Consider the following 21,621-nt stretch of genomic DNA (forward strand, 5'->3'; position numbering starts at 1 on the left):
CTACAAAACAGAGCAGCCCGTGTCTTGACCTACCCTAACTATGGCACTGATGTCAACAATTTATTTGAACTCTTAAGATGGAAATCCCGAGTCTCTCAAAGGCAAATTGAAAGAGCAACAATGGTATTTAAGTCCCTACAGGGACTAGCACAGTATCTCTGCTCGAAATGTCCATCGCGATCCAGGTTTTTGTTTGAGAGACTGTGAATAAGGTAAATGTTCCGATACCGCGCACAAACTACTACAAAAAACAGCTTTAGGTATAGTGGCGCAGTTTTGTGAAACAGTTTGCCATTAGAACTAAGGAAAGCAGAACCCCTCAATCAACTCAAACGACTGATTAAAGAGGTTATCTAAGCCATTATTCTAAACACGGCATTCATGGAAAGCAGCTTTTATTGTATGATATTGAGTAAGATAGTTAATGTAGTTTACATAGTTTTATCTATACTTGGTCTTAAACTTTTCATTGTACATGAGAAACCGGAACCCAAATAGGATAAAATAGGAAAACCCAAAAAGCACATTGGATAACAAAACCGAAAAACCGTTCGTATTTTCTACAAAAACCGAAATCCAGATGCTAGAAAACGAAAAATCCGCAAACCGCAATGAACACCAAAACCGAAAAACCGAACTCTTTCAGCGCAAAAACCGAAAAACCGATCTAAAAAATAGCCAAAACCGCAAAACCGAAAATCCCAATGTCCCCCTCTTAAAGGGAATCCTTACCAAACTCAACCTCGTTCCCAGGGTTCTCTCCTACTCGTCCACCGTAACCGACGATTCGCCGAATATGACAGTCATTGTTAAATTTCATCCAAACAATTCGTCGTATCGCGACACCTTTCTTTCCACCAATCACAACTTTATTTCTACCCATGACAATTTTTTTTCCATCCATGACAACTTTCTTTCTACAATAATAAAAGCAAGGTGACACACGCTAACACCAACCCGGTGTGGCCAGCACAACACGCATGCGCACAACCATTTCACCCGGTCAATGATGAGGACCAAAACACCGAAACGGCTGTCCATGGCTGCTAATTGACCGGGTGAAATGGTTGTGCGCGTGCTTGCTTTGTTGGCGGCCACACCGGGTTGGTGTTAGCGTGTGTCACCTTGCTTTTATTACTGTTGTTTTCTTTCTACCCATGATATTTATATCCGTGACAACTGTTTGTCTATCCGTAACAAAATTGTTTCCATCCACAGCAAAATGCTTTCTGTACATGAGAAAGTTCTTTCCATCTGTGACAAAATTCTTTTTCAAGGAATACGGTATGACAAAACTCATTTTTAAGTCTTGACGAAACGTTTCTCTGATTAACGTTACGGTGAGGGCCTGGGTCTGCACTGTCGGGGATAGGGTATATTAAACAATATGGCGTCTTACGTGACTCTGGAACCGGAACTTTTGTAAAACGTATTTCACGGAACTCAACGGGTATGAGTAACATGGCAGCTGTAGGGGAGATCGAAGACGAAAGCGAAAAACAATTGATAAGGTACTACTTTCTTCGAGGATTTCAATATGGTGAAGTAAAACACTTCCTCTCCAAATAACATGAGAAGGAAATGAGCACCAGCACACTGAAGAGAAGAATAAATAGCTTATGAATTGAGTCGTCAAAATCCTGATTATGCTGCCATAAGAGACATGATCGACGGCCGAGCATGTTTGTCTCATATGGTGCATGTCTGGATGAAGTGGAAGTACCTGGTTTATCAAATGGTACTTGTGTTTGTCCCATGCATCATGTAGAACAATGGGATACACCAGGTTTTACTGACATGTGACTGGCTGCTGTTTCTTCATCGAGGACCTTTGTCCTTTTTTTCTCTTGACCAGCATTTTCATTGTGATGACTTGAGAGAAAATTTCTTGACTCCCTGTTTCTTTCATTACTTTCCCATACTTTCAAGGAATCTTTTTCTTCCTCTCCAAATTCATCACTTGAATAATTTGAATCTTTGCCCAACACATGGCACGCGTAATTTCTCTCGTAATTATTTTCCGTACTCAAGAAAAGGTCAAGTTCCTCCGTATACTTGGACTGAACGTAGAAATCATGTGTTTGACCTGGCATAAACAGGGCTTCGTTTCCATTGTCGTACAACAACATGCAATTTTCGTCATCTTCAGTTATTGCTTTGTTGAATATTTTCCATTTGCTCAACCCGCCTTCTACAATCTCCTTATGAGCGGCATCCCTTGTGCCTTACATAATTTTGGGCCCCACAGTTTTTGCTAAAACTGTGGGCCCCAAAATTATGTAAGGCACAAAATATGTCACTCATTGCACTCCTTTCCGCATGTTTCCTGCACAAACCGCTCTTGTAGGTGCGGTTTTACGTAACGTAAAAAGATTTTTTACTCTCTTATGTAGATATATATACAGGTCCCTTGTGTTGTAATGTAAAACATCCCAGACGAAGTGTGCGTTAGTTGCACGAAAAGTGTAGGATAAAATAAATCGTTTTACAACTCTTAGAGTTCGCGGGACGTGCTGCTCACTAGTTCAATCTTAAAAATTCTGTATTCGCACTAGAAGAAGCCACATGGCGAACAACACAGAAAATAGCAGCGCTGAACTCAAGCGTCGGTGACTGAACAGCGATGAGCCAGCCCCGCTAACCTCCGGCAGCCACTCCAAACTTGATTCTACAATCGAATCTATTCTTAGAAAGAAAGTCGATGCATGTCAAGACGGCAAAAAGTCTCATGCGGTCCTCCAGGAAAGAATCAAGGTATTGGAGCATCATACGGCAGATGGCACTATCCCCAAAGGCTTTCGAATTCGAAGCGTTAAAGCCAAAGGCAATAACGAAATTCTGCAAGCGAAATTTGACGACATAATGAATGAGTTGCCAGTAATGGATCCGTGCCTTACACGCAAAGGGTTCTGGCATCGCCTGGTAGCCAACATTGCAAGTTGCTGTAAGAAAACGTATGGCGGAAAGTTATTCGACGTCCAAAAAAAAAACTATTTTGGAAAGAGATCAACGCTTTTTTCGACACAGTTTTATCAGAAATCGATTTGGTCAATGTTGACACGTCGCAAGTGTAAGTTTGTGTGTGAATAACCGTGAAATATGAGACAAAATTTGCTGATTAACTTCCTTGCTTGCGTAAAATGTATTGTGGAATGGTCTCAAAATATTACAAAATTAGGACTAAATCTGGAGGAAATAACTCAATAAAGCCTTTTCAGTTGTATTTACGTGTGTATGGGCTGGCTTTTGCCTATTTCTATGCAATTCCAGTAATATTGGAAACATGCCTAGTGGCGATCATTGTGCTGTGCGGGGTTGTGACAACGATCGAAAGTACCCAGAGAAGCAAAAGATTCTTCCTCACGTTGGAATATTAAGATTTTACCCGCCCAGGAATAACGATGATGTTTTGTCGTGGGCTAGAGCTTTATCTTCTGTTAAATTAGTGAACTAAGATAAGATTATAGTTGGGAATTTTGCAAGAGTCATGATTTGAGGCATGTTTGGAAGAACTTGATTCAGAAAAAATATAATTCAATTTATAAGAGTTAGCTTTCAGTACACTTAGGCTCGCAATGCAACCTGGTTGAAAATGAGACGCCCTTTGATGTTTCCATGGTTTGAACAAAAATGAATACTCTTGTTTTTCGGCCATTTTAACTTGATCAAAAACAATAAACAACTTGTGTACAAAATTGTAATCCAAAATTGTGTACAAAGCCTGTTGTTGGGATTGCAGTGACTTTACATTGGTTACAACATCAAGTTGGACCAAGTCTTGGCAAATGGAAGATCTGATTTACATTGTAAAATAAAAGAAACCTTACTAATACGCGGACTTAAACGTTAAACGAAAACGTTGACAGTGAGAAACTCTGGCTTTATTAAGCAATTAAACAAGCCAGTTTTCACTGCTTATGACATTTATTTGTTAGAGCATTGTTCTTAATCTAGTTACTAGTCCCTTTCAAAGTTCTACACCCTCATATATAATTTTTTAAATTTGTTCAACCGTCACTTCTGACTTCTTCTATTTTGTATCATACGAAACGTCAAGTTAAAATGCGTTGTAACATGTTTAACACCGCAGTTTGTTTATTGTTTTTGATCAAGACAAAAACGAATACCTTGAACTTCTCATTTAAGACCCGGTCCTAAATAGGAAAAAGGATCACTGATCCAAGATCACTTGGATCACGGTGCATCAAAGGAACCGATGAATCCACTCTGATGCACCCTGATCCAAGTGATCTTGGATAAGTGATCATTTTTCGGATCATCCCAAAGGAACGCACCCTCAGTTACATTTGTTTATCAAACCAAAGTAACAATTGGAATTCGTTAACAATTCTTTTACTCTCGATTTAATTTAGTTTAGGACAAATCGATTAGTGAAAGCTATGTTGTCGTCACAGACAATACTGACCTGCAAAGTAATGGAGTCATCCATGTTGACATTGCTCCACCACCACACCGAGGGGTGTTCAGGGATGGCGCAGTGGTGAGAGCACTCGCCTTCCACAATTGTGGCCCGGGTTCGATTCCCAGAATCGGCGTCATATATTGGTTTCTACTCTGCAACGATAGGTTTTTCTCCAGTTTCTCCGGTTTTCCGCTCTCTCTCAAAAACCAATTGCAACATTTGACTTGATTTGCGTTAATTGTTAATTTCAGTTTACAGTGTCCCCAATTAGTTCTCCAGCGCTAGAACGACTAGACAATTAAATAAAGTTCCTTTCCTTTCCTTTTTGTATGATTCCTAACCCAACAACTGTTACTGGACTAACCATTGGGGAAAGCATCTGATAACATCACGTTCAAGTGTACGATGCTTGGACCTAACAGCAATAACTCGTATATGCTTTACAGACGAGGGACCCGTTTCGCAAAAGTCCCGATAACTTCCCGTGCCAGGAAAGCCAATTGTGAAAATAGTATCTGCTTATTTTAGATATATGGTCTTTCAACAAGTTTACGAGACCCGAAAGAACAACATATCGGTAATAGCAAATTGTCATACCTTGACACCGTCCTGGGTTGAAGATACAAAGAGATTTATTTTCCCTGACTTACGACCTAAAAAAAGCTCTAAACATTCCAAAAACGAACCCCCTTATCGCAAGGAAGCTTTTTTAAATTAAATATTTGCTATAACAATCTTTTGTATTATTTTCCGCTCTCTTTTCCTTTAATCATTTCATTTCATCTCCTCCATAATTTTCTTCTCTTGGTTTTAAATATAGTTAAAGCATTTTCTCCAACATCATCTTCAGTGTACCTCCATGTAATCTTGATAGAATTCCCCAAAACGGAATTCACTAAGTAGCTCGAGGTAAATCTCTTCAAAATGTTTCATATGCACTAGTACTTTTGAAGGCTTCTTGTACATATCAGTGTAACGACTTCGATATTCATTCCACAGTGAATATGGTGTCAGACTTTCCAATATATCCACTTTGACGCCTTTTGTTTGGATCATTACTACAGAAAAAGTGCAAAGACGGGTGGTTATGTGGATTGGCATAAGGCATGATTCCACAATCCTGGAAAAAAATCGTTGACTTTCCTCAAGTTTCGTCCAACAATGCAAAGCAGAAGTTAGCGTTGGGAAGTACTTTTCTCATTATTGAAACTATGAACACAATATTGTCACTTTATTATAATTACGTGTGTATTTTACCTATATATTTGTAGTTTGCGTGAGGAATCAATTTTAGAAACTATTGCTGAGCGTATTATTAGGTAACATTATCTTGCCCTTCCACAAGAGTGTACCATACCCTGTTATGTAAAATTTGTTTATTTGAGGTAAATAAATAAAATTAGTAACCGGTCAGTATAAAATGCAGACTACAGACTGAATCTAAAATGCAGACTGAGGCCTAGGCCGAGGTATTTTTGTACCGTAGTCTTCATTTTAGACACCAGTGTGCACCAGTGTGCATTTTACAATGACCGAATTAATTACTGTTTTCTTAAAGAAATACTGAGTCAGATATTGATTTCATCCTGTTAATTGATTCCTTGGTTGACATCATTCATTAGCGATTAGTAACATTACAACACGTGTAAAGGTCGCTTTCTTTCTGCGACATTTTGTCAAGGGATTAATGCTAATCAGTTTTCTGGCTCACCCGTTATTTTATATTTCTGCTAACCTTCAGCTGTGGCAATCAACGTTTCAGGAGGACTAATCTGCTGGATGTCGTATCAGAAGTCGGTGGTTTATGTGTTGTGGATCGCATTCTATTGTAGTTCTCTATTGTAGTTCCTAGAAGCTGAAATTATGAATTATACCGTTTGCGTAATCCAGCGGATTATCAACTATTTTCCCCAGATCAGCAATAAAGAAGATGCTAGCTTAATTCCTATACACAAATCACGAAGTGTCACATTAAGACTGAACGCCATCACAGTATTAGCGTCAGGGTCAACCTCGTTCCCAGGGTCTCTTCGTCGATGACGAGAAAGACCCCAATTGAAAACCCTGGGAACGAGGTTGCGGTTAGGCTTGGGGTTTTTCCGTTTAATCAATCTTATCTTCACTGATCAGTTACGTTAACGTAAGGAGAAACGTTAGACGGGAGAAATCAGTTGTATATCTGGAGCCAAATGATGTGGAAGATGACGAGAGACGTGCATATCTTTTTTCCAAGATTTCGGGACGTTTTAGGAGACTGAGGGTCGTGTTTACGTAAAACAGCAAGCGAAGGGCAGCTGTTTGCTTTAAAAAAAAGAACTTTATTAAAGTGTCTAGTCGTTCTAGCGCTGGAGCACAAATTGGGGACACCGTAAACTGAAATGAACAATCAACGTAAATCAAGTCAAATTATGGGTTTTTTAAGGAGAGGGGAAAGCCGGAGTACTGGCGTAGAAAAACCTCTCAGTGCAGAGAAAAGAAACAATATCAAACTCAACCTACATATAATGCCGAGTCTGGAATCGAACCCGGCCACATTGGTGGGGAGGCGAGTGCTCTTACATTGAGGTCAGCTTTTTCTATTTTCGTCGTATTTTTGTTTTCGGTTTTCATCGATAAGCAGAGAAAGTTAATTGTCGTGTAGTTATCGCTTGTCTCTAGGAACCAGTTTTTTTTCTTCAAAAATTTTCCAAATTTGGCAAGCATTCATCGTTCTTTTTGGGGAAAAATTAGCATTTTCAGCCCTTTTTTGGCGCTTACGCAAGACTAAATGGGTCGAAACACTTGTCAAACCGGTCTTTTGGAGTACATTTGTGCTCGTTTTGGGTGTTATTTGTACTCTGCTGAATGCAGTTGAATAATAATCTGTAAAACTTTTGCTAATTTTTCTTATTGAAGGTTATTTTTTCAGAATAGTCGCGGGGTTTGACAATGAGAGCTTTTTTTTTATAAAAAGCCTATTTTATAACAATTTGCTTGACATGTCGTATGCCATATTGCTATAAATATTGTAAGTCCAGATATTAATTATTAATTAGTTTTATGGGTCCATTTGGTCCATAAATTTAGCTCATTGCGGGGAAGGGGGGGGGGGGGGGGGGGGGGGGGGCAGAAATGAAGATAATAATTATTGCCGAAGACAGTTCAAAATTCGAACAAAGCAAGCACAAATTAAACGACTAGAACACCTTTAAAGAGGATGGCCAAATGGAATGAAGGGCCATGGGAAGAAGAATGAATAAAGCAACAAAACATGGATGCATTTTCAAGTAGCATTTATTAGTAGTATCCTGACACTTGTGACATTTCTTTCATCACTCTTGTCTACGGTTTTAGGTCATTAATAACTGATAACTGGGTCACTTGGTGCATACAGCACATGTCAGCTCTCGACCAGCAACGTAAGGACTGCAGGGTAAAGAACCACAAGCTCCTTGCACAGGATACAACAAAGCACCATTTTTGTTTGCACTGCTTCCAACAACGGATCTGGGTCCCCATCAACACAGATGAAGTCCTTGGGGCCTTTGTGGTTGTAGTATTCTGTCATCAGGTACCCATGATATTCTTCAGTCCAGCCAGATGGGCAGACATTCCTTGCAGGGATCATCAGCTTTGAGGAGCGCGACTTTGCGAAGCACACAGCGCAGACTGCATCATTGTCGTGAAGGCTTCTCTTAAAGGGATCACCATTGTACTGGTTAACTTCATACTCTGTGCCATAAACATACCCAGAGTTCTGCCACCCATCTTTGTATTTGTCGTACTTTGGATTGTTTGGAAGACAAAGGTAGTTTCCTCCTCCACCAGAATGGGTGTAGTGTTCACCTCCAATTATTCCTTATACAAATGTTTAAAATAGAAAATAAACAAAAAACGAATGTCAAAAATCGTTTTAAGCTTATGGGCATATTGCTATCTTATTTGAATGCATTGTTCCTTGGCATATGAAAAAAAAAAACTTAATTAAAATAATGTGAAAAGGTGAAGTAATACATTGAGTACTTGTACACCTAAAAAAAAGTGGAAAGTTGTGGCCTACTGTTGGTTCAAAAACAAACAGCTCTTAAAGTAGTCGAAGTCGCTAAACTGACAGTGAGGTTCCGAATAATACTTGGCATTTCGCAAAAATTGGCTGTATTGAGAGAGAGTCATGTGGGAGTGAAAGGATAGGAAGGTAGATTTGAGTATATTTGATTGCAAATCTTCCTTTCTTTCCTTCAGTTTTCTAAAAAAAAAAATCAGTTTTAATTCCTGTCTTGTCCAGCTTATTTTATGGCCCTCAAATCCACTTGAGATCCTTTTTTTTCCTTGTACCTTTGTAAACAAAATCAGCGCCGCTTGGACATGTGGTTCTTCCCCAGCGCACGTATGTCACCCCAGATTTTCCTGGTGGCCCTGTTGATCCGTTATCTCCTTTCAAACCTGATAGAAATGTTGAATTTCAATTGAATGTTAACTTTCTTACCAACACCAAGTTTTTCTTCAAGCTTCATCCATACCCCTTTTATGGGATATATTGTGAGAAATAGCATTGAATTAGCCCCCTGACTTAACCGCTATCATGCGAACACTGGTTAAGAGTTCCTTTCCTTTGTTTATTCAAAAAAAATCAGGCTAGTTTTGAAGGCTCACCTGCAAGCTCTTTGCCAGGCAAGGAGGACGGTGCCTACTAATTCAAAGTATTTTTGCCCCGGGTTTATGATTATGCAGGAAATGTAGATCTTAACAAGTGCCATTGAAATCCATAAAGAAAATTGGGGTAACCACGCATTTTTTTCCAAGATAATTCATGAACAATATTTGTAAAAAACTTTAAAATACAAAGCAGTGTATGGCGTTCTTTCTCAAGTTGACGCTTAATTATCTCTAAAAAATGCATGGTTCCCCCCAATTTTCTTTTTGTATACCAAGAGTACTTGCTAAGATCTACTTTCTCCGGATAGTTTAAACCGTGCAAAAAATATCCCTTTATTAGTTAGCATCACCGATAGGAAACCAGAGTATCTCGAGACGCGCAGAACGTATGTGCAATAACAATAGTAGGCACCATCCTTAAAAGGGCATTTGGTATTATGTGTACTCGTTGGGGATTTTGCGAATTCTATTACAATACCTTGTGGTCCTGCTTTTTTTCCTGGTGGTCCAGGGGGGCCTATTCGTCCCACACACCGTTGTATCGACCATCCCGCACTGAAGTGAACCAAATGAGAAAAAGCCCAGAAATTGTTATGAGGAAGCCAACTAGTAGCAACTGTCTTCACAGAATTTATATGAGAATTTAACCAAAACTAACATTTCAGTGTGCTTAAACAAACGCTGCATGGGGCCCATCTGTTGAAGAATTTTTCGTAACTGTGTCTAATACTTTTGTTAATTTAAATGGGTTTTGAAAAAGAAAAGAACGAATGAATTTAAAACAACTTTACATTAACCTTTTAAAACCAAAAAAAGAGCAGAATGCTTACTTTTTACCGAATTTTCAAGAATTCTTATTGTTTCTTCACATCACACCCTGTTAATATGCTCCTCATATTATACTACAGGTTGAGAAATTTCTGAAATGTGTTTGGCTAACCACCAGTATTATTTCCCCCAAATTTGAAATACTTGTAAAAATTACAGCTTCTCAGCCTGTAGACTGTAAACAAAAATAGCATGAATTCTGCGGGGTATTTGAGATAAACACCACTCGTGGAAGTTCAAGATTCCCAAAATATCACTCACTGCTTGGCGGCTCATGATATTTTTGATGAATTTTGAAATATCGCTAGTGGTATTTATCCCAAATACCCCTAGAAAGCATGCTATTTCCTATACTGCAATACATGTATAGTACACTTGATTATATCTTAGACAATATGCACACTTTGATTGGCTAATTAAGGTGCCCGTAATTTTATGCTGTATGAGACCCTCCCTTAGGAAGTTGTATATGACATGTTGTATTGTATTATGTTATTATACTGTTATGTTATATATTAATATACAATACTCTTTATGTACAATGTATATCAGCGTTCCACCTCGGACATCAAACTTATCCTTTGAGTTATTTCTTTGTTGAGTCTTTGTGTTTAGGGAATTTCAAAGCCGTAGTTTGACTTAATCATTATAGTTAGCAGAAAACTATATATATTATATTAAAAAGGACTATACTCTGTATGTTATATTTAGTGCTCGCATGCTTTATCATAATTTTGTTTAAAATGGTTTAAATTGTGTGGTATTATGTTATGTTTATTTGATATTATGTTATGTTAAATTAACGTCTTTACGTGTAAGTATTTTTCTTTTGATTTTTTTATGGTTTTACTGTCATGCAGACATAATAATTATACAGACCAAGCAGGTAGGACAGTAGAGAGGAGTCACTTGATCGAGGTGGTGCATTCAATAGGGCGTCTAGTCTGCAGGAAAACCAAAACAACAAAATCATGTATAAATGTTATTTCTGACGGTTGAATGATTGGGAATGAATTAGTCAGAAAGTAATATTCTGACGGAACAATAGAGAGGCTCCTTGGTTATTAATTTTTTAAATGATCTTCAAGCCGAAGTTTATATTGTATATGCAGTTTAGTTGTTCCCTTTTCTCAGGGTCTGGTGCTGCTGCTGCTACATTAGATGAGAAATACGTTTCCCTGACATATTTTTTGGCCACTTCTTAAGGGTTTTTTTTCGTATCTTGCGTAGCACTTTCTCATAAGATTTTTTTAAACCTTCACGTGTTATTTGAATGGTCCTATGCTGTAGTCAGGATTTGTTTGCATTTGATGACTGGCTGACGCATCCTCATAAACTTTCACATTAAAGCTTCTGCTAGAGTAGTCAGAATTTACATATTTAATAATAATTGTCTGTTTTTTTTTTTTTTTTTGTTTTTTTTTTTTTTGGGGGGGGGGGGGGGGGAGGGGCTTGTTGATTCCCTCATGCAGTTGGCAGCATCCATCGCACTAAATCAACTCAAAAATCAAAGGAGCGTTATCCAAAACTGTATGATTTGAAAAATCATGTACAGTACATTGTGAACTTGAATTTCAGAAAAACATCCAAATCCTTGAAAAATAGTTTGATTATTAAGCCAGAACGTTAAAAAAATCTCTGTGTCGGAAGTTAAAACTATAACTAAACTTGAACGTACCGTTTAATAAATCTGGTTTCCATTTCTTGAAATTTCTTCTCCATCAGTGTCTTGCTTTTGTTGTGCCTGTGCAGAAAACATTACAGCATCAACTTGGATTGAATGGTAAGCAACTTCTATTTTCAAACGAATTTTCGAGGCGAAAATTCTATAACCCATAGTGTTAAAAATACCGCGCTGCTGCTGAATTTTGTGTGGTAAAGATTTCTGTAATTTGTATGTTGATAAGAATGGTTCACCACGAAGTACAACAAAGTGTCGCATGTCCTTTCCAGGATACTAACACTCACATTACTGAGGCATCGCTTGAAAATTTACCTTTCCTCCAATGCTTGAAGACGCTCCTGAAGAACTCGATAATTGCTGGCTGATCTTCGTTCTCTTTGCTGTGAGGGCATGAGGTTTTCACTAGCTTCGCCAACATCATCGTAGGATTCGGTTCGGTGTTGCCAATATCCTCTCGAGGCTGTGGTGGTCTTTCTGGACTTTCATTATCACCATAGCGTTTGCCAACGTACAGCAACAACATATCATCAGTAGTGTTATAAAACGAAGATGATTGCCTGTAAGGAGGAGGTGTCTAGGAGTTTCTGCTCGCTGGGTCAAATTTTTCCCACGCATGTTAGCGAAAATCGAAGAATCAAAGAAACAACCCCTTTTCCTTCCAAAAAGAAATTGTGGCAACATCTGGATATTCAAAGGTATTAACTAATCAAGCTAAATCATTTGCAAGAGAATTTTCGTGTTTTAATGATTATGTGACGTTGCACGACTTGAACAAAACACTGCGGACAAACAACTCTCTTCAGTGGTAAAAATAACTTGGCTTTACTTTGAGAAAGAGGACTTGGCACTTTTGCCAGTCGCGAATCGAATAAAAGCCCTGTTCGCGAATCTGCTTAATTTGCTCAATGGACAAAAAATTCTCGACATGGGAAAATAATTGCCTCAACGGAATACTGACGTGTAATAGCGAAACGTGAAAAATTAGTTTATTTGATTGATTAACCACAATCACGACAGATATGTCATTCACCGGCCATGGTCGGTCCGTATTGGGAAAAACTGTACCCGAGGTCTCGAATACGGCCCATTTTTTTTTCCTAAACTTAAGGGCCCAAGTGGAAGACGCAGTGTATTCCCCGATGCTGTTTATGATTAATTATTGGTAATAGTACCAAGGCGCAAGAGCCGCTGTGACGATCCAGACCCAAGCTGGCAAGTTCCTGTATACAAGACGCTGTTGCTGTAACCCACCAGAAGTCTAAGCTAAAGAAAAGCTGGGGAACATATTCCGTTGAAGGTACCGGATACCAAAGAAAGTCCTGTAGTTGATAGAGGAAAGCTCAAGCAAAAAAATGCCAGCGGCTGATGACGAGAGCGCCTACAGAAAATTTTGTGTGAGAAAGATTTGACGTTCGTAGTTGTGTGTAGAGGGCCCGGCTGATGACTTCATTTTGAAGTGAAAGGGGAGGGTTTTTTGGAGTTCTGTACCGCGTCTACACCAGCACCCTTATGTGAACGGAGGTGTAAAACCCCTGAAGCAGGTTATGGTTCCTGTGCAGCTGAGAAGTCGAATAATGGAACTAGCGCACGGATCGATCATGGGAGGTCACATGGGAATAAAGAAACGACTGATAAGATTCAAAGCGCGTTCTATTGGCCAGGCATTCAAGGGACGTGACTCGTTATTGCAAGTCCTGCGATGTATGTCAGAAGACAGTTAACAAGGGTTCCGTACCGAAGGTTCCCCTAGAGAAGATGCCATTAATTGACAAGCCGTTTAAGAGAGTAGCAATCGACCTGGTTGGACCTATTGTTCCCCCGAGTGAGGACAGTCATAGATATATATTGACATTGGTCGATTTTGCAACTCGTTTATCCTGAAGCTGTTCCGCTGAAGAACATTGATACTGAAACTGTGGCAGAAGCGTTGGTGGATATCTTTAGTCGTTTGGGAGTGCCTGAAGAGATCTTAAGTGACCTTGGTACGCAGTTCGTCTCTGAGTGTATGAAGGAAGTGACGCGGCTTTTGAGCATTAAACAGCTCACCACGACTCCTTATCATCCTATGTGTAATGGTCTGACGGAAAAGTTTAATGGAACAATGAAGAGCATGTTAAAGAGATTGTGCAGTGAACAGCCAAGACAGTGGCATCGCTATATTAACCCGTTGCTGTTTGCATATCGTGAAGTTCCTCAGGAGTCTACTGGTTTTCGCCGTTTGAGTTGCTGTATGGAAGAGCTGTCAGAGGACCGATGTTTATCCTCAAAGAGCTTTGGACGAAAGAGATGGAGGAGCCTGAAGTAAAGAACAGCTATCAGTATGTGTTTGAGCTACGCGAGAAGCTTGAAGATACCCTCAAGCTGGCGCACACCGAGCTTCAGAAAGCCCAGAACAAAGGCAAGCATTATAACGACCGAAAGACTAAAGTCAGGAAGTTTGTACCTGGAGATAAAGTGTTAATGCTGCTACCGACCGACCACAACAAGCTCCTAATGCAGTGGAAAGGTCCATTTGAGGTCAGTGCCGTAGTTGGTCTCAATGATTATAGAGTGAGAGTCAAAGGAAAAGAGAGAGTTTACAATGCTAATCTACTGAAGAAGTATTTTGAGCGAGAGGATCCTGTTTCCGTTGGAGCAGTTGTTGTTGAAACGAACGCTAACATTTGTAAGAACGAACATGTTGAGAGTGAAGTAGAAGAAGTTGACCCTGTGGATAGTATTGATTTTCTGGAGATTGGTGGTTATGTCGCGAAAGAGTCAGTCAATGATGTGGCCATAGGAGATAACCTTTCTCATGAGCAAAGAGCAGAGTTTATGGATCTTGCAAATGGGTTTCAAAGCCTGTTCACAGAAGCGCCAGGCACAACAAGTTTGGCTCAGCATCATATCAAGCTTACATCCGACCAACCAGTTAGATCAAGACCATACCCAGTACCGTATAGCTTAAGAGAATCGCTGAAGAAGGATATTACAGACATGATGAAGATGGGAGTCATAAGAGAATCAAGTTCGCCCTATGCTTCACCTGTTGTAGTTGTTAAGAAAAAGGACAACTCAAATCGTGTATGCGTGGACTATCATAAACTGAACAAGTTAACCGTGATTGACCCTGAGCCTATGCCAACTGCTGAGCATTTGTTCCAGAAGTTGAATGGTGACAAGTATTTTACCCGATTATCTAAGCAGAGTAGAGGAATAACTTAAGAGACACTGGACTGCCTCCTCAGTTGGTACTATCTAACTAATTTTTCGTTGTTAGTAGAAATTTAGGAAATTTCTTCTCAAGAGGGGGTTATGTTACGAAAAATAGCATTGCGTGACTAGCGTGACTTTCTAGAAGCTTCGCGAGAGTTTGTAGTTTGTTTATTTTTAGGTTCATGCGTAAGCGTTTCTAAATCGGTGTGTTTTGTAATCTTTCTATAATTAGAGTGATTACTATTTTAGAAAGTTCTAGAAGTTTATTGTCAGAGTATATAAGTAGACGAGTCCAAGCGGAGTGTTTTTCTAACTAGTTTTTCACAAGCCAAGAGAGTTGGCGTTAGCCGTGTTTAGTCAAGTGTGACAGAAGCTGTGTTTATTCAAGTTGGCGGAGGCCGTGTAAGTTTGTCAAGCTCGTGTTGTTAAGAATTTTACTTCGTGGAAACTACGTTCACTTTGGAATAAATCTTCTTGTTGTTGTTCCGACAACCCTGCGTTCAGTTTAGTCTGCAAGCTAACTTTCCTCAAATCGTTCGAACTCGTATCATATTGAAACTGCCACCCAAATAAAGCTTGTTTACCAATGAAGGGGATCGGTCAAAAGAGAAATTATTTTGATTCAAGTTTCAATTCATAATTAATTTATTGCACTTTTGTTCATCTAACAACAATCCGGATGTTACAATCAAAACTGCAATGATCAAAAGCCCCTCAAACCGTGGTTTTTGCCGCAGAAAAAGTGCTTCAAGAACAGGTGTAAAAAACACGAGGTCAAGATCGCTAAATGATAGTTTTGTTACTAATGTGAGTGCTCGATTTCAAACTGAAACAAAAAGATTTGCTATTTGTCAGACAAGAATATAAACATTCGTATCCCCCGCGATCTGCCTGTAGGCAGATCTTGTTTTTATTTACACGGACGAAAAAATAGAACAATTTGCGCCAGGAAAGGATATAGGCACTAAAAAACTTATATTGCTCCCAAATATATAAATCTTTTCGGCTAAATTCTCCGAATGTTTGAATAAAAGGTTTAAAAATATTCAGTTTTCTTATGACTTAAGGCTAACTTCTGCTTGTCTTGAAATTGAAGAATAACTTCCTTGACCATTACTTCCGCTTTAGGATTTCAATTCTGAGTTAAAAATTATTAAAATAAAAAAAAATTTACAAGGTGCCTGCTTCATCCTCGGTGGTTCTTGAAGAGGGCATAGGAGGACCAGCGCTCGATGTTGATACCCCCATAGAGCGTATTTTTCGCATCAAAGCTCTACAAGTCAGGATTTTAATGAAGGCTTTGCGGAACGGTTTCAGGCTCCACGCGAAAACGAATGGGTTCATACTTGAATTTGCCATGATCAGAATGTAATTAATATCTCTTGCCCAGTGAATAAAAACACAATTGCAGTATGCGCAGAAGCTAATAACATAGTTAAAAACAAGTGCAGGAAGAAAACAGGCAATGAAAAGCGATAACATTACCAGAAATGTTTTGGTAACCTTTTTCTCCCATTTCAGCGTTTTTATTTTGATATTGTGCTGCCCAGGGCAATTGCGAATTGTATCCCGATGTTTCACCTTATGTTTAAAAGTTCGGAAGACTTTTGCGTAAGTAACACAGAGCACTGCAAATGTGGCCACAACCGCTGTATTGGCGAAAAAGAAATGATATTTCAGATATCCAACTTTGAAGTAAAGGAACGGGAAACCAATTGAGAAAATCCAAAGGGCACACGAGATGACAACAGTTCGTCGAGAATCCAGCATCAATCTGTATTTCATAGGGAATGAAATGGCAATAAATCTATCAACCGTGATTGCAGCGATACTCAGAAGCGATGCTGTGCAAGATATGAAAAAACTGATTCGTCTAGCGACATCTCTGGGAAGAAGTACGAGTCGTTCGCTCATTGCCTCTCGAACGTAGAATTCCACTGACATGGGCAGCGCCAAACAACCGACTATCAAATCCGCTGCCGCCAGATTGGCCACGAGGAAATTAAATGGCGATCGCAGTTGACGATATGGGTCGATAATGATGGCGAGAAGAACAAGGACATTTCCAATCACCGTTGCGACTGCGAGAATTGAACAAAATGTGCCTGAGGTGATGCTCAACTCGGTCGGGGCTGAGATGTTTGTGCAAGGATACAAGCCGATCATAGACATCACTCCAAATGAAGAGCAAACGGTTAAATGATTGTTTCTCAGTAAGCAGTTATCAGCTCAGGAAACTTTATTGAGGGACTTCAGGACATGTCATTGGTTATAAATAGCGAAATTTGGAAAGTTTCCAAAACACGCGCTGTCTGAAAGGGATGATGTAGCAGCTCTCGTAACGTATGATGTGATTGGCTGGCTACCTTAGCCAAAACCAAAAGATTAAACATAACTGAAACAATGACTTCGACTTAAAAACAATAGAATAACCACAGAAGCTGCTTACAATACCAAACGATAGCAGGTTTCGAGAGCTGCTACACTACTGTCTGAAAAAATAGCATGACTCCAGATGGGACTATTGAATACTGAGAAGGAGAAATGTAAAGCGCGAGCATTGCTAGCGTAAATAGTCGCTATAAATGTTAGGTGTGTATAGGGATCTTTTGATATGAAAGTCAGCCAGAGAAACAAACTTGCGAGTTCTGAAATATACCCTACTCTCGAAGTTTGCAATTAACATATCAAAAAGTTTCGTACGACCGACATCAAAACAAGGACGATTGCTCAGACTGATTAGAACAGTTAACCACTCCAAAGAATTTGTAAACGAAAATGGTGACAACACGAGCAAAATCGAAGGTCACTGGAGACAAGCGAAATGCAAACTTCCTAAATGTGGAGTTAGAAAACATCTTTTTTCTACATATTTGGCAGAATTTTGTGGCAATATATGTATAGAAACGAGGATTTGTTTGCTGTATTTCTGAATGATGTGAAAAAAGTCTATGTAAGCAATTAGGGACCCAAAACAAATGCACAAGCAGATAAACGCATTAGGGCGAAAAATGAATGTAATATTTGTGAACTGTATTTTAAGTTTTATGCCATGAGTGATAATGATTCACGTGCATGTTGTACTGTGGACGGCTTTCTTTGAGCGATAATTCACGCTACTAAGATGTGTTAAATAAATGCACCCGTCTTTAAAGTCATGTTTTCTGTTCTTTTGTTGTCTTTTCTGACTATTCATTACTAACAATAACCAATACCAAACTGGATTGGGAGTACAAGTTTTCGTAATTCTAAGCACATGTATTTTTTTTAAGTGCTCGAGCTTAGAATGAGAAGCTCACGCTCATACTCAATCTTTAAGGTCGCCAATGGCAGAGCAATGCCTCTGAAGGTGTGCTGTGGGCATCAGTGTCACTTTCCAAAACCACACATTCTTGGCACACCATGACACAAATGCCACTGGGTGTGGTCCACAAATAAGGAGGGCGGCCCTGGCTCTTGACACCCTCTCTTTGATATCTACAACTAATTGCAAGTATTCTCAGAGCCTCTGTTGCTTGTAACAGTTGCTGACTGAAGATCTTAGCGATGCAAAACACATCTTTGCTCCTCTAACATAAAGGTATTTGTCAAGACAAAGTATTCCTTGCCAATAACTTTGATAAAAGTGGCAGGCAACAGAAGCCTCAATGAAGCTTAAATGAAGCGTAGTTTCTGGAATGATTTTTCAACTGTTTTTGTTGGCTTATAACGCAGGAAATTTATAGCTGCATCTTCTTCAAATATGCATTGTGTCAAAATCGGCTTTTTTTTTTTTGGACACATTTAGCATTGGTAATAAAAATACTGTCAACAGAACTGTTCACTGCTGCGTAATTCAATTATCATCTGAATAGCTTCTTGTACCTGAGGATCCAATTCTTGTTGATGTGCATTAAGAAGATGAAGTCTGTACACATTCAAGGTTCTTTGGCGCTCAGTCTGAGCCCCCTCAAATTCATGTCTGAGTTGTTTTAATTCTGAAATCAAACGAACTTGCTTGTTGTTTTGTGAATTTGACAGACTGTTCTTATCTACATTGCACTGAGGGCATGTCTGTTTTTCAGAAATGGCCCGTTGGAGTGATTCATTTGTAATCTTAACTTCCTCTAGTTCCTCAGTCAACTTGACAATTTCATCTTCATTAGACTCCTTAAGCTGCTGATACACTGAAAGTGGTATGGAGGGCATACTGGCCTCATTATCTAAAAATTCTACACTTTCTTCTGTGTATTTTTTCAATTGTTGCCTTGGAGTTTCATTTTCAAGTTTTAGTATAAACATTCGTGACGTAGTGTAGCTTGTTTGCTGAACGAGCCAATAGAGCGTGAAATTTCACTTAGCAACAAAGAAACTCTAAGCCAATCAGAACTCATTCTAAAGTTCTTCATTAGTTACGAAGTGTGTGAGCGATGCTTTATTTTGCTTTTTGAAAGCGAAACAAACTAGCCTTTACTTCACTTTTCAACGGTGTAGTTTTAAAAGAATATGGCTACGGATCTTGATCATGACTAATAAATATTCATGACAAAATTGAGGGGGACATTGGGGTGTATTAGAAACCGCAAAACCGCAAAAAAATTCGGCCAAAACCGAAAACCGCATACAAAACCGTCAGAAAACCGATACAATGGTGACAAGTGGGGCATACAGAGCAAACTATACTAACACTTTATTTCATCAAAGTATTTATGAATGTCATGGACTTTATTTCTGCCGCTCTCTCGAGCCCGGACTTTATGGGCTCATTTTCCGTAAAGCGTTTCGCGGCTATAGAGTGTTTTCATGTGACCTCTCCGGGAATTCAGCTCTATTATCACTCAAACGTTTTCTTTTGTTTCGGAGGAAAAACAAGGTTACTGATCACGTGAGTGAAAACAGGCATCTTGTTCCCTATGGGACCTTACATTCTATTCATCAGGCCCTAGTACAACCACATTTCAACTACTGCAATATTGTTTGAGGAAACTGTGGAGTAAATTTGCAGGAAAAACTGCAAAAACTACAAAACAGAGCAGCCCGTGTCTTGACCTACCCTAACTATGGCACTGATGTCAACAATTTATTTGAACTCTTAAGATGGAAATCCCGAGTCTCTCAAAGGCAAATTGAAAGAGCAACAATGGTATTTAAGTCCCTACAGGGACTAGCACAGTATCTCTGCTCGAAATGTCCATCGCGATCCAGGTTTTTGTTTGAGAGACTGTGAATAAGGTAAATGTTCCGATACCGCGCACAAACTACTACAAAAAACAGCTTTAGGTATAGTGGCGCAGTTTTGTGAAACAGTTTGCCATTAGAACTAAGGAAAGCAGAACCCCTCAATCAACTCAAACGACTGATTAAAGAGGTTATCTAAGCCATTATTCTAAACACGGCATTCATGGAAAGCAGCTTTTATTGTATGATATTGAGTAAGATAGTTAATGTAGTTTACATAGTTTTATCTATACTTGGTCTTAAACTTTTCATTGTACATGAGAAACCGGAACCCAAATAGGATAAAATAGGAAAACCCAAAAAGCACATTGGATAACAAAACCGAAAAACCGTTCGTATTTTCTACAAAAACCGAAATCCAGATGCTAGAAAACGAAAAATCCGCAAACCGCAATGAACACCAAAACCGAAAAACCGAACTCTTTCAGCGCAAAAACCGAAAAACCGATCTAAAAAATAGCCAAAACCGCAAAACCGAAAATCCCAATGTCCCCCTCTTAAAGGGAATCCTTACCAAACTCAACCTCGTTCCCAGGGTTCTCTCCTACTCGTCCACCGTAACCGACGATTCGCCGAATATGACAGTCATTGTTAAATTTCATCCAAACAATTCGTCGTATCGCGACACCTTTCTTTCCACCCATCACAACTTTATTTCTACCCATGACAATTTTTTTTCCATTCATGACAACTTTCTTTCTACAATAATAAAAGCAAGGTGACACACGCTAACACCAACCCGGTGTGGCCAGCACAACACGCATGCGCACAACCATTTCACCCGGTCAATGATGAGGACCAAAACCGAAACGGCTGTCCATGGCTGCTAATTGACCGGGTGAAATGGTTGTGCGCGTGCTTGCTTTGTTGGCGGCCACACCGGGTTGGTGTTAGCGTGTGTCACCTTGCTTTTATTACTGTTGTTTTCTTTCTACCCATGATATTTATATCCGTGACAACTGTTTGTCTATCCGTAACAAAATTGTTTCCATCCACAGCAAAATGCTTTCTGTACATGAGAAAGTTCTTTCCATCTGTGACAAAATTCTTTTTCAAGGAATACGGTATGACAAAACTCATTTTTAAGTCTTGACGAAACGTTTCTCTGATTAACGTTACGGTGAGGGCCTGGGTCTGCACTGTCGGGGATAGGGTATATTAAACAATATGGCGTCTTACGTGACTCTGGAACCGGAACTTTTGTAAAACGTATTTCACGGAACTCAACGGGTATGAGTAACATGGCAGCTGTAGGGGAGATCGAAGACGAAAGCGAAAAACAATTGATAAGGTACTACTTTCTTCGAGGATTTCAATATGGTGAAGTAAAACACTTCCTCTCCAAATAACATGAGAAGGAAATGAGCACCAGCACACTGAAGAGAAGAATAAATAGCTTATGAATTGAGTCGTCAAAATCCTGATTATGCTGCCATAAGAGACATGATCGACGGCCGAGCATGTTTGTCTCATATGGTGCATGTCTGGATGAAGTGGAAGTACCTGGTTTATCAAATGGTACTTGTGTTTGTCCCATGCATCATGTAGAACAATGGGATACACCAGGTTTTACTGACATGTGACTGGCTGCTGTTTCTTCATCGAGGACCTTTGTCCTTTTTTTCTCTTGACCAGCATT

At 39.4% G+C, this 21,621-nt stretch overlaps 1 protein-coding gene and 1 pseudogene across 1 annotated transcript; both read right to left on the reverse strand.

Moving 5' to 3' along the window:
- Positions 1–7,715: 7,715 nt before the first annotated feature.
- On the reverse strand, positions 7,716–11,998 carry LOC137976265 (short-chain collagen C4-like; annotated as a pseudogene).
- A 3,413-nt stretch (positions 11,999–15,411) lies between these two features.
- Positions 15,412–16,983, reverse strand: LOC137976271 (adenosine receptor A2a-like). Its single transcript, XM_068823569.1, has one exon. The coding sequence runs from the start codon at positions 16,935–16,937 to the stop codon at positions 15,936–15,938; it is 1,002 nt and encodes a 333-aa protein (XP_068679670.1). The 5' UTR covers positions 16,938–16,983; the 3' UTR covers positions 15,412–15,935.
- Positions 16,984–21,621: the final 4,638 nt, after the last annotated feature.

The sequence above is a fragment of the Montipora foliosa genome, chromosome 1 (assembly GCF_036669935.1).
Source record: "Montipora foliosa isolate CH-2021 chromosome 1, ASM3666993v2, whole genome shotgun sequence".
Classification (NCBI taxonomy): Eukaryota; Metazoa; Cnidaria; class Anthozoa; order Scleractinia; family Acroporidae; genus Montipora; species Montipora foliosa.

Coding starts and splice junctions, on each gene's coding strand:
- LOC137976271 (XM_068823569.1), bottom strand. CDS start 16,937: ATGTCTATGATCGGCTTGTATCCTTGCACAAACATCTCAGCCCCGACC.